General features: G+C 38.6%; 1 protein-coding gene across 15 annotated transcripts in view; it reads left to right on the top strand.

The window, feature by feature from the left end:
• The window catches only part of DYM (dymeclin), a 358,470-nt gene that overhangs the window by 152,514 nt on the left and 192,666 nt on the right, over nucleotides 1-13,290 (top strand). For all 15 annotated transcript variants that reach the window (XM_065598719.1, XM_065598718.1, XM_065598720.1 and 12 more), the window contains 2 exons: nucleotides 3,679-3,857; nucleotides 13,061-13,186. In XM_065598719.1, coding sequence (XP_065454791.1) covers nucleotides 3,679-3,857; nucleotides 13,061-13,186 — 305 coding nt within the window. The remainder of the gene's footprint in view (nucleotides 1-3,678; nucleotides 3,858-13,060; nucleotides 13,187-13,290) is intronic.

The raw sequence follows: 13,290 nt of genomic DNA, 5'->3' as shown, positions 1-13,290 counted from the left end.
TGGTGGGGGGAGGGGTTAAACACTGAAAGGTACTGTGCAATTCAGTTTTGGAAAACGGAGTTTGCTTTCTTGCAAAGTTTTTAAAACCTTTTCTCTTCTGCATAGCTCTGGAACTTCACAAGATAGAAATAGCAATGGGAAGATAAGGGGGTGCGTAGCCGGGGGCAAGTCAGGTAGCCAGAAAGATCCTGTTGGCCTTAGGAACGAAATAGGGCATTGGGAGATCTGGGCTGCCTGGACCATACTTCCTTGTTTAGTTTTATATCCATAGATGTAAACTCGTTTGTAGCTGAGCTAGTTTGACACTTAGTTTTATACTCCTGACACTTGAAGTATTGAAGGGATGAGCTTGAAACTAGTTCGCTTATTTAAGTAGGAAACTTTAATCAGCTGAGCTGGGCCTGGAGCTGCTTTCATTCTGCAGAAAAGCTCTTAGTCCTCAGAGGGTCCTTGGGCTCATTTCATAATGTTATTGGTGGTGTTTTAAATGACATGCTGACTACTTGTAGTGTGTGTGTGTGTGTGTGTGTGTGTGTGTGTGTGTGTGTGTGTGTGTGTGTGTGTGTGTGTGTGTAATTTATTTAGACGCATTTTTAAGTGTCGGGAAACATTGTATCTGCATTGTACAATTAGAACAAACGAATTCTGCTCCTCCCATAGTTAACCATACAATTCTTCAGATTAAATTTATTCCTGTGGAAAAGCTAGGAGGCAGGGAAAACAAAAGGGAATGACAACACTGTTTACCCCTTTTTCCAGATCACCTATTCAACATATAAATTATCTGGAAAAAGGGGTAAACAGTGAGGTGTCAAAATTTGAAGATGATACAAAACTACTCAAAATAGTTAAGTCCCAAGCAGACTGTGAAGAGCTGCAAAAGGATCAACAAAATGGCAGATGAAATTCAATGTTGATAAATGCAAAGTAATGCACATTGGAAAACTATATTCCCAACTATACATATAAAATGATGGGGTCTAAATTAGCTGTTACCACTCAAGAAAGATCTTCGAGTCATTGTGGATAGTTCTCTGAAAACATCCACTCAATGTGCAGCGGCAGTTAAAAAAGCGAACAGAATGTTGGGAATCATTAAGAAAGGGATAGATAATAAGACAGAAAATATCATATTGCCCTTATAAATCCATGGTCTGCCCACATCTTGAATATTGCATGCAGATGTGGTCACCCCATCTCAAAAAAAGATATATTGGAATTGGAAAAGGTTCAGAAAAGGGCAACAAAAACGATTAGGAGTATGGAACGGCTTCCATATGAGGAGAGATTAATAAGGCTTGGACTTTTCAGCTTGGAAAAGAGATGGCTAAGGGGGGATATGATAGAAGCCTAAAAAATCATGAGTGGTGTGGAGAAAGTAAATAAGGAAGTGTTATTTACTCCTTCTCATAATACAAGAACTAGAGGTCACCAAGTGAAATTAATAGGCAGCAGGTTTAAAACAAACAAAAGTAAGTATTTCTTCACACAACACACAGTCAAGCTGTGGAACTCTTTGCCAGAGGATGTTGTGAAGGCCAAGACTATAAAAGAGTTCAAAAAAGAACTAGATAAGTTCATGGAGGATAGGTCCATCAATAGCTATTAGCCAGGATGAGCAGGGGTGGTGTCCCTAGCCTCTGTTTGCCAGAACCTGGGAATGGGCAATGGGATGGATCACTTGATGATTACCTGTTCTGTTCATTCCCTCTGGGGCACCTGGCATTGGCCACTGTCGGAAGACAGGATACTGGGCTAGATGGACCTTTGATCTGACCCAATATGGCTGTTCTTACGTTCTTAACAAGAATTATAATGGAAGCTGTCTTGCAACTTTAACTATGTATAGGGTCTGAATATAATATGAGAATTAACTTTTTACTTTATGAAAATATTCTATCTAATTTATTGGGGATGAAACCAATTGTGTTCTAGAGAAATTACTCTGAAACCTGTAGAATCACAATTTAAAAAAAAAAAATACACACAACAAAAATAAACAAATCCCCCCCCTATAGGTTTTCCATTCTGTCTTAAAAATTACTCTGTGCAGAAGAGCAAGTGTTATCTTGAAAGGCTGCTTTAATTTTTCCTGGTGCTCCAGACAGCTTACCTTCTCTGAAAATAAAGCTATGTCCAGTTCACTTATTGCAGCATTCTGGAAGCTCATATAGCAAGAAATATCTTTCTCCATGTATCCACTTACAAGTTTTTTATTTTAAATGGACATTTCTGAGCTGCTTATGTCTCAAATACACTTGAAAAGTCACATAATTAGTTCCACAAACATCATAGAAACACATAGAAACCAGTTTTCAACCTGTTTTACTGTTACTTTCATAATATTCTGTTCTGGTTCCATTTCTACCTTCACCCTAAGTTATGCCATACACACCACGACCACCTGACACGATTTTCAAGGAGTTAAACTGTGCTTAGCTAATGTGATTTGAAACATCACTTATCTAATTTAAAACAACACACACCTTTCTTTCAAGGCCTATATTATGGCCATTGAACATAGATTACTTAGAGTATGTCTACGCTTAAAATGCTACAGCTGCAATACTGTAATTCTTCAGTATAGACACTCACCACAGCAATGGGAGGGGTTCTCCTATTGCTGTAGTTAATCTACCTCCCTAAGAGGCAGTAGCTAAATTGAGAGAATTCTTCTGTTGACCTAGCACTGTCTGCACCGAGGGTTAGGTCGGCATAGCTAAGTCTCTTAGGGGTATGGATTTTTCACAACTCTGAGAGACGTAGCTAAGCCAATGTAAGTTTTCAATGTAGACTAGCCCTTTGAAGGACTAATACTAACCAGCAAATACAGATATGATACTCCTAGAGCACTATAAACTAAACTCTGAAGTTGGGTCATTTTGGGACTGGAAACAAACCTACTCCTTCACGTTCCCTTGGAATTCTAGCTGTCAAGAAAGCCCTGTAGCTGCACTGTTACCCAGCATTTCATGAGATGCCTTCTTTTCTTACCTTAAGAGTCATGGGGTACGTCTACACTACCCGCCGGATCGACGGGTAGCGATTGATCTATCGGGGATCGATTTTTCACGTGTAGTGTAGACGTGATAAATCGATCCCCGATTGCTCTCCCGTCGATTGCTGAACTCCAGCTCGGCAAGAGGCGGAAGCAAATTCGATGGGGTAGTGGCGGCCGTCGATCCCGAGCCGCGAGGACGCGAAGTAAGTGATTCTAAGTCGATCTAAGATGCGTCGACTTCAGCTATGCTATTCTCATAGCTGAGGTTGCGTATCTTAGATCGATTCCTCCCCCCACCCCCATAGTGTAGACCAGGCCAAGGAGGGGAATAAAGGGTGACAAGGCAGATTTGTTACAGGCATGACTGACTGTGAGTTGGAGGGAGGAGCAAGAAAGACTAATATGGGTATAAGGAAGGCTCACCAGTTCTCATGTGGGAGAACAATTGTAACTTTGACATAACTGACATTTTATAAGACTTGGCTAAGGTTTATTGAAACCAGTAAAAGTTGAACCAAGACTGACTAAAGATTATTTCTGCAGGTATTTAGCTCCAGTTCTTTCTGGGGTGCTCGTGTCAGACATGAAAGTGTCTGTAAAACAAACAGAAACCTAGGTGGTAAGTGATTTTTTTTTTCTTTTTTTTTAAAAATGTGTTTTTGGTTTCTTTATTCCAGATAGCACTGCTTTTCCTTCACCAAGTCCACATGCTTTCCAGATTAATTTTAACAGTTTGTACACAGCTTTGTGTGAGCAGCAGAAATCTGATCAAGCAACTCTCCTTTTATACATATTACTGCATCAGAACAGCAATGTTCGGACATATATGTTGGCTCGCACTGATATGGAAAACCTTGTAAGTATCGTACTGCATATTTAATACTTAATATTTGGCAATTGGGGTTGATTTGTGGAGGTTTGTGTATGGTTGTGTAATGTTCATATTATTATGCTCAGCATGTGACTGGATTAAGAGTTAGCACTAATAAGAGTATAAATCTCTGGAATGTTGGCAAAATTGATAGGGAAACTTAATATGTTTAAAATGGAGGGTGGGAGATTGGATAGAATAAGAGTGGCATGGGTGGGCCAAGATGAGAGGAGAGTTAGGACCGTAAGTGTTTAGTGGCCTGTGATATACAGGAAGTCTGGCTACATGATCTGGTGGTCCCTTTGCAACTTAAGCTCTATGACTCTGATATTTCTAACAGGGTTCCAAAAATGCATTTGCAAACTTACATGTGCAGAAACCTGCATTTGCACAGACAGATTCAGTATCAACATGCAGCTCTGCATGTGCTCGTATAATTGGACATGTTGTTATAGGCCTATATAAATTTGGCCCTTAATGACATGATGGTCTTCCATTCTTTTTATATATAAATATCATTAGTTGGTATTTTTTAATGAATAATGTGAGGAGAAATCAAAATGAAAACTTGGAATTCTTAGGAATAAACTGTGTACCAAACTTTCATTAGCCAGGAAACTATTAGTCGGCACAGATCTAAATGTGTTAGAGAGTCAACAGGTAAAAATTTGTGCCTATTAGTTAAAGGTGTGATGAATTGTCCAGTCTTCTTATGGTATTTCATAGAATAAGGAGCACAGCTTCGACAGTGGCCTCCAAACTGTTGCTGAGTTGTTATTTAACTGAGATAGCCTCTCCTCTCAGTCTTCATCTGACCATGGTAAAGCCACTTCTGCTTAAATTGCATCTTCTGAAGCCACTTACTAGCTTTATCCCTCTCCTGGTTCAGGTGTCCTAACTACAGGAGCATGAGAGGTGGTGTTCACCCAGAACAGCTATTCTTCTAAGATCACCATCTTTTCTCTTCTGCTCTTCCCTTCCCTGCCCTGTTTGTGTATGCACACACCCCACATTTAAAATATGAGGAACAGACCTCTTCTGCTGTTTTCCCCCCCTCTCTGTTAAGGATCAGTAGTGAGCAAAATGCTGTGATCTTCACTCCAGGCTCTTAAACTATTCCTGCCTAATGATCCTTATTGGACAATTTCTCCTCTCCCCCTCACACACCACAGTTGGTTTGATGTAGCCCAAATCTGTTGACCTTCAGGATATGCTCAAGAAACTTGATCAGTTTTATTATTTCCAGTTAATTATACTCAGACTGCAAAGCTAAGTAAGTTTTAAACTGCAGAGTGTAACTACTTTGCTTATTAATGTAATGAAAGTTGACCTGCTCTGGAATACAGAAATAAAACAGGCAATTCTAAAGGTTCTTGGAGGGAGGCTGACAAAGTTTAGTTAGAAATGTTATGGTAGCAAAAACTTTCTCACTGCTTTGAATTGAGGTCATGACTTGGACTGGTCTGGAACTTTTTTCAACAAAACATTTTTTAGTCAGAAAAATGCTGTGTCAAAACTGAAATATTTTGTGGAAACATTTTGTTGGGGAGGTTTCTTGGATCTAGGATTGGGGTGAGGGTTAAAAAGAGACCTTCCCCAGAATACCCAATAGCTTGGTGACTAGGACACTAACCTGAGATGTTGGAGAGACCTAGATTCAAGTCCCTTCTCTGCGTGATTCGGCTATTGGCTACTCTGGGGTTGAGGTGGTGTGTGGCTCTCTCTCTCTTGTTTTTTAATGAAAAATTTCAAAAGGTCTGTCTCATTCCAATGCAAAGCTGAAACAAATGCCCAAATCTTGAATTTTTTTATGAAATTAAATTTTTGTTTTCCAGCAGCCCTAGCCCTACCTGATCTGTGGTACTGTAGTATGGCAGTTTACAGAATAGCACTTTTTTTATGTAGTGCAGATGTGCTGGCAATCCTTTATGCAAATGTTATTTTATAAAAATTCTTGTAAAGATGGGATTGGATGTCTCAGGGATTGGTAAAAGAAAAGAGAGCCTAACAACCTAGGCTGGATTTTAGCTAGCATCTGAAGGCTGTTTGGGGACCTGTATGAAATGTGTTTGGTCTCAGTCTGATTCCTAGTGGACAGATAAGGACATGATGAAAATTAGCACTCATAGGCACACTTGTTGGCAAATTCAGGAAGGAGGCCAGCTACTGAACTGCCAATGAAGACTGAACTCCTCTCTAACCACCCATAGATGAACAGTCTAGGTCAGGTCTGAGTCACTCTGGTGGATTAGTTCTGTGGATCAATAGAAACATTAAGTTTCCAGGCTGCCAATGTGACAGTAAGGCACTAAGTGTACTAGTTTTCTGTCTCTGTGGGGAAATATTAATAAGTTTAGGTTTTTTTGCTACTTTTTGCTGTTTTTTTTTCTCTAATTATTGTATTTGGTATATTGTGGACTTTGGACATTTCCTTAGGGATTATATGAGTCAACAGTGCAACACTGTTGCAAAAAAAGCAAAAATCATTCTGGGATGTATTAGCAGGAGTGTTGTAAGCAAGACAAGAGAAGTATCAGGGGGGTAGCCGTGTTAGTCTGTATCTACAAAAACAACAAGGAGTCTGGTGGCACCTTAAAGACTAACAGATTTATTTGGGGTTTTTACTCACGAAAGCTTATGCCCAAATAAATCTGTTAGTCTTTAAGACAAGAGAAATAATTCTTCCGCTCTACTTTGCATTGATAAGGCCTCAAACTGGAGCATTGTGTCCAGTTCTGGGTGCCACATTTCAGGAAAGATGTGGACAAATTGGAGAAAGTCCAGAGGAGAGCAACAAAAGTGATTAAAGGTCTAGAAAACATGACCTATGACGGAAGATTGAAAAAAGTGGGGTGGTTTCTTCTGGAGAAGAGAAGACAGGCGGGGGGTGGGGGAGGAGGCAGGGGGGAATATGACAACATACAAGGTTTTTACAAGGAGGAGGGTGAAAAATTGTTCTTGTTAACCTCTTTGGTTAGGACAAGAAGCAATGGGCTTAAATTGCTGTAAGGGAGGTTTAGGTTGGACATTAGGAAAAACTTCCTCACTGTCAGGGTAGTAAAGCACTGGAATAAATTGCCTGGGGTGGTTGTGAAACTCTATCACCATCATTGGAGGTTTTTAAGAGCAGGTTAGACAGACACCTGTGAGGGATGCTCTAGTTATTACTGTAGTTCTGCCTTGAGTGCAGAGGACTGGACTAGATGTCTTATTGATGTCCCTTTCAATCCTACACTTTTATGATTGTATGATATTATTATTCCTTATTTAATGCTACTTTGGGTCCATCTTCTTTGTTGTTGTGATCACTCTAAAAGAAAAATTACACTTTATTTGCCCCATCAAAACATCTGGTAGTCCCCCTCCCCCTTCTTTTTAATACCCTTTCTTTGCCCAGCAAACCTCATTGGCAGACTTGCCAGTGTGATTTCCGTATTTTTGAGACTGATTTTTTTGGATTGATATGTCTCTACTCTCTCATAACTTTTTTAGTTACATTTTTAAATTAGTCCAGTATGTGTTAAACTATTTTAGCTGAACTCATTTCCTAATTTAATTGTGTGTGAGCCTGCTTTTATCTATTAAGGGCTCTTTTTTCTCCCAAGTCATGATCATTCAGCTACAAGGTGGTGAATTGTGCTTACCTTGTATTAAAACACAGTATGGTAATGCTAGCTTTATTTATATAAAAACTTTATTTGTAAGAATAAGACTCTGTTCTTTTTATAACAAGAATCTGCTCACAAGAATAGATCACTCATTTAATTATAACAATTTCTAGATCATCTCTGTGCATCCATAGTATTGTGTGAAGTGATGTAGGCCAATGTCATAAATTATATGAAATGATGTAGTTCATCATAAATTTAGCAAGGGGCATACCTAGTTCGTATTTGGAAAGGAGATCACTGGGAAATGCTCTCAGGAAGTGATGCTGGTGTTGCAGTAGGTGGCACTTTGCAAAGCCAATGCCCCAACATGGTGTCATGGAACAGCTTTTCAGATATAAAAACAAGCTGTGTATTACTTGTGTTCATGAAAAATGTTGACTCTTTTTGCAAGGATGTGGATTGTTAACCCCATTTTCAAGGCTAAATATTAGTTGGGTAATTGCAAATCAATATTAAGTATGCAAAATGTAGTTTCTAATGGATACAGTAATTCTTTGCTTTGGGTCCTGCACGGTTGTGCAGTGTTGCTATGGACTATTCATTAGTTGCCTCTCTCCTCCCAGAAATGATTGTATTTAAAGAATGCATGAGATGATGTATTATTATAGAATATGATGATTTGTTATAATTTTCATTGGCAAAAATTTGGTATGAGCATATTGATCAGAAATCGTATATTTTGTCATGTACTGTAGATAAGATGTATATAAAACCTTTTTCCCCCATGGTTAAATAGTCTCTGGCCCTGGACCGACTATAGTATCTATAATTTTCAGTGTCTGTTTTTGTTTGGCCCATATTTGGGGGGATTAGAAGTAATTTTTAATGGTGAATTCTTTCTGTAAAAATATCAGCTGATTGAAGACTGCTCAGCGACAAGAAATGTAAGAAGTAGGCCCAATAGAGATGATTTAGTGGGCAAAATGTGTGTAAGGTGGGCCCATGGTGCAAAATAAATGGTTTATTACATGTTTTCACAGTTTTGTAGAAGTAAAGGAGTTTATTCAATGAACATCAATACCACATATGCAGTAGAGTAGTATAAGACAAGATCTTTGAATGAAAGGAGCATGTTAATATCTTAGATTTATGCTTATAAATCCATTATTTAAAAATATTTCATATAAACATATTTTTATTAACTCTAGTATGTGAAAATGAATTTATTGAGAAGTCTGGAAGTAAGAATTTTGGTTATGCTTAAATGCAAGAGATTTCAACTGCACTTAAAATATTTTGTCTGTGATCAAGCCCTGGTGCATATAGTGATTTAGCAATTATTATTATTTTAATTATTAATTATATTAATAATATTTCGGTACTACCCATTGTGTGCCCGGTGCTGTCCACACACACACAGATGCACATGTATAAAGACGGTCACTTCCCTGAAGTGCTTACAAACTAACACAAGATGTAGTACATAAAGGGGAAAAAAGAGAGAGGCAAAAATATTTATTTTAATTATCACATTAATCCCCATTTAATACCTGCATCCTAGCCAAAATTAGTTGGCTAATTTCTTATAAACATTATAGCAGAACTGGGCCTTGAAGAGAGTTTGGAAGATACTGATTCATCAAACCCAAAGTGTTTTGTGGAGACATCTTGGGTTCATGAACTTTCATCTAATCACATGCAGGTTTTTGTCAGAACCTGCCTGTTTCCTGGTAGGCTGCTGGGGACACTGGGAGTCTAGGTTCTGTGTCTCCAGAGCAGCCCTGCCATGTGGACTGCCTCAGGATGGGGACTGTGGAATCCTGGATCCCTAGACCCAGGCAGTCTGCATGGCTGGACTGCCCCAGAACTGCAAACCCTGGGAGCCCTAGAAGCTGCTGACTGAAACTGATATTATTCTTGTCAATTTCACAATTGCAGCAGTGATACTCATCAGATGCACCAGTAGCAACTGGCAGGGTCCTGGGGGCTATATTTAGTTTTGCAAAGGCCATGTGTCAGTGTTTCAGAAACACAAATGTTTCAGAATTTCTGGTTCACAGGAAATTTCAAAATATCGAAATTTGTGGTGAACCAGAAATCTCAAGGTTTAGATGGTTCCACTTATGAATCATTTCAGGTTCAATATGCAAAGGGCAGCATGGAAGAGGGCACAATAACAGTTGTTCGGGAAGCAAATGAGTGTTAAGTCTGGCCTAATTCCCACACAGAGAAGGCTTGGGCAAAATGCTGAGAGATAAGGATATATAAGTAGGGAGGGGCACAGATATGAAAAGCCTTGAAGCTGAGGACAAGGAAGTTAAGTTTGCAGTGAATTGGGGAACCTGTGGAGGGCTTCAAAGAGAAGGTGACATGATCTGAATGATGATAACGAAATCTGATTTTAGAAGCTGTGTTATAAATGGAGTGTGGGGTGGAAACAGGGGTGTCTGGTTTATTTCCAAATTACTGCAGATTGAGCTGATATACAGTATTTCACTCAGTGTCAATAAAGGTGCTTTTAGTTCAGTTATCCCTGCATCTTTAGTGCCTTGCGTGCTTCTTGAACATGAATACACTTCTCCAGCTATGGTTTATGAACTAACATCCTTTCAGATAGAGATAATATGTATCTTGGGCAGTTCTGAAGCAACATGTGTCCCAGATGTGCTTGGTACAGTGTTATTCAGCACTAACAAGACTGCTTGACAAGTATTATAAGGCCCTATAACTTGCATGGCAATGTATTAAATTTTGATTAATAATAAATATTAGTATTTTACTGTAATAAATTCTACAGGACTAAAAAGCTGATGTTCCCCCTTTTCTCCACTCAGCAGCCATCCAAGAAACTAAGTATTTGCCTCACTTGGTAGACTTCAAAAAGCTTTTTGTTTTCACTGCAAAGCGAAATTGTAAATGAAACTGCAGTAGTTTTATATTGCTTTATGTTGTGCAAAGAGAATTATCATCTATTGGGGCTTATAACAGTACTAGCACTAGGAAAGGATTTGGATTTTGAATGTATGCAATGCAAAGCCATGTGCAATATACATACAGTAGAACCTCAGAGTTACAAACACCAGAGTTACGAACTGACCTGTCAGCCTCATTTGGAACCGAAAGTACACAATCAGGCACCAGAGACCAAACCCCCCCCCCCCGCAAATACTGTACAGCACAGTACTGTGTTAAATGTTAAATTCTACTACAAGAATAAAGGGAAAGTTTAAAAAAAAAATTTGACAAGGTAAAGAAACTGTTTCTGTGCTTGTTTCATTTAAATTAAGATGGTTAAAAGCAGCATTTTTCTTCTGCATTGTAAAGTTTTAAAGCTGTATTAAGTCAATGTTCAGTTGTAAACTTCATCATAATGTTTTGTTCAGAGTACCGAACATTTCAGAGTTACAAATAACCTCCATTCCAACCTGTTCGTAACTCTGAGTTTCTACTGTATTTTAGTTGGAAGCAATTGGAGCTATAGGCTCAGGCAAGTAAGCCTGTGTGAGGCAATTTTGAATTTTTTTTTCTTTTTCAGTTGAAAAACTTGTGAAAGACAGAACAAGCCAGTACACTAAAGAGTTGTAGGCTTCAAGTCAGAAAAACAAATGTCTTTAGTCATTATCTGCTTTTCTTACGCTTAAAAATATCAAAGTAGGGATGATCTAGATGGCAGTGTTCTGTGCTACCATCCAGGAGCACTGGTCCTCTAAACTTGTTCTCCTGGCTTCAAGGCAGGAGTTCCTGGGAATGCAACCGAGAGAGAGAGAGAGAGAGAGAACACATTGATTCTGATTGGAGCCGGGAGATGAGTGTCTCACATTCCTTAACAGAAATGCTGACTTTCTAATGAAGGAATTGTAGTGGCATCTAATGCTGATGAGAGTTGTGTCCATTACAGCCATAACAATGGTGCTTATTGTATATAGGGATAGATGAAAATGAAGAGCCGTTTGCTCAAGGATATGGGGAAAGCCACTTCCCACTGAGGCATGGGGGAAATAAATATCTTTTATTTTTAGCACTGATATTGTGCTATCTGCAATTCAAACGTTATTAAAAAAAAAGTGGTCTTTGTCTCAGTGATCATATAGTTTAGAGAAAAAAATCTCAATCCCTACAGTTGCAGGATGTAGAAAAATTTACTGTTTTTAACAGCAAAGAAGTGGCTGTTTGAAATCCCTAACTTCTGAATTTGTAGAGAAAGATGTTTGGTTCTAATGATGGAAAAAAAGTCTTTTTAAAAAGTCTCATTCTTTCCTGTGGTGTTATCTTGATCCTGGTTAATGTGCCCCAGAAAAGGTATGTGCCAGAAGCACATAAAGACAAACCCACTGGTTTTATAAAAAACAGTAAAAATGTCTTTAATGTGTCTAGCCAAAACAAACTGTTTTGGAACTTGGTGATTATAACAGAACATTTCTGGTAATTTTAGAGGCATATGATGCATTCAGAGTACTGGCTGGTCACCAGAAAAGGTTTCACATGATTCATCCTGCTACGTTCGGTTTGTTTTTTAAAACATCAAGCTAAGTCTTTAAGCATCTATAATCTCTTGGGAAGAGTTCTCTGTGCCTCATTCAGTCTTGGAAATAAGAATTTTCTGAAGTCGCTTTACTATATTATTTTGTGATTTTAGAAATAATGGGAAGGGGAAATTTTACTGAGCCAGGGTAAAGCTAATATTCAAAGAGATGGTGAAGAGACAGTATTTGCATCTGGATTAAGTTTAGGCTGGAGTTTGGGGACAAATCAAGACTAGAGTTCAGGTACTAATTCTGTGGCAATGAAATCTTGTCAGCTTGTCTTGCAGGACTTTGGCTCAAGCTGGCCATCTTGGTGGAAATGTTGCAAGACCTTGGGCTGAACTTTCATAAGAATGGGAACACTGAAACACTGGCAGTATATGAATTAGAATAGGAAAAACAGGTTTTTACTGGTTTTGGATCCAACCCAGATTGGTTTTCAGATCTGGGGATTCTAATTTGATCACCTCCACCCCTTGAAATTCAAAGAGGTTTGGATTAAGGTGCCAGTTTTGGCCCTCCTCTGATTTTACCATGATTCTGAATAGTGCAGTTCAAACACTGTCTAACTATGATGGATGGGACATAACCATTTCAAACCATAGTTCTGTGTTGACTAAACCTTTGTAAAATGTTGTGAGGAAGATGACTGAACCCTGAGTATTGTAGCCAGGCAAACTGTGTTTCAACTGAGTTAGCCGTGAACTGGTATAAATTTGGTTCACCAAACAGTTTTTCTGTCAGATGGGAGATCGAATTTTCAGAGCCTTATAGTAACTGGTTTGGCTAGGAATTCCATTTATTAGGAGTTAACATTCGGCGTCTCACTACAAGAAAGAATATGTTTAGACTATTAATGACTCTCACAAAGACAGCAGGTGGAAGGTGTTTGAGCATTTTACATCAGTAGTTAGGCGTGGTTGTTTCAGGAGGGAAAGGATGCTGGGATATTATGAAAGGATAGAGTGACACAAGGAGGGTTTAAAACCTTCTGTGTTTGTTGTTTGTGATGTTTGAAAGGCTAAACTAATGCATTCGTATTTTTCTCCTCAAGGTTTTGCCAATTCTTGAGATTCTCTATCATGTTGAAGAAAGGAATTCACACCATGTTTACATGGCTCTTATAATTTTGTTGATCCTTACAGAGGATGATGGCTTCAATCGATCCATTCATGAAGTGGTGAGTTACTGTTATGGTAAATAACTCTTAGAAAATAAAAATCATTTAGATGTTTATCTGAATAGAAATAAGCATGTTTTACTGCCTACTCCACTAGGACAATA

Source organism: Chrysemys picta, chromosome 6 (assembly GCF_011386835.1).
Source record: "Chrysemys picta bellii isolate R12L10 chromosome 6, ASM1138683v2, whole genome shotgun sequence".
In the NCBI taxonomy this organism is placed as follows: Eukaryota; Metazoa; Chordata; order Testudines; family Emydidae; genus Chrysemys; species Chrysemys picta.
The sequence above is the reverse complement of the archived record's forward strand: the minus strand, read 5'-3'. Positions and strand labels throughout refer to the sequence as shown.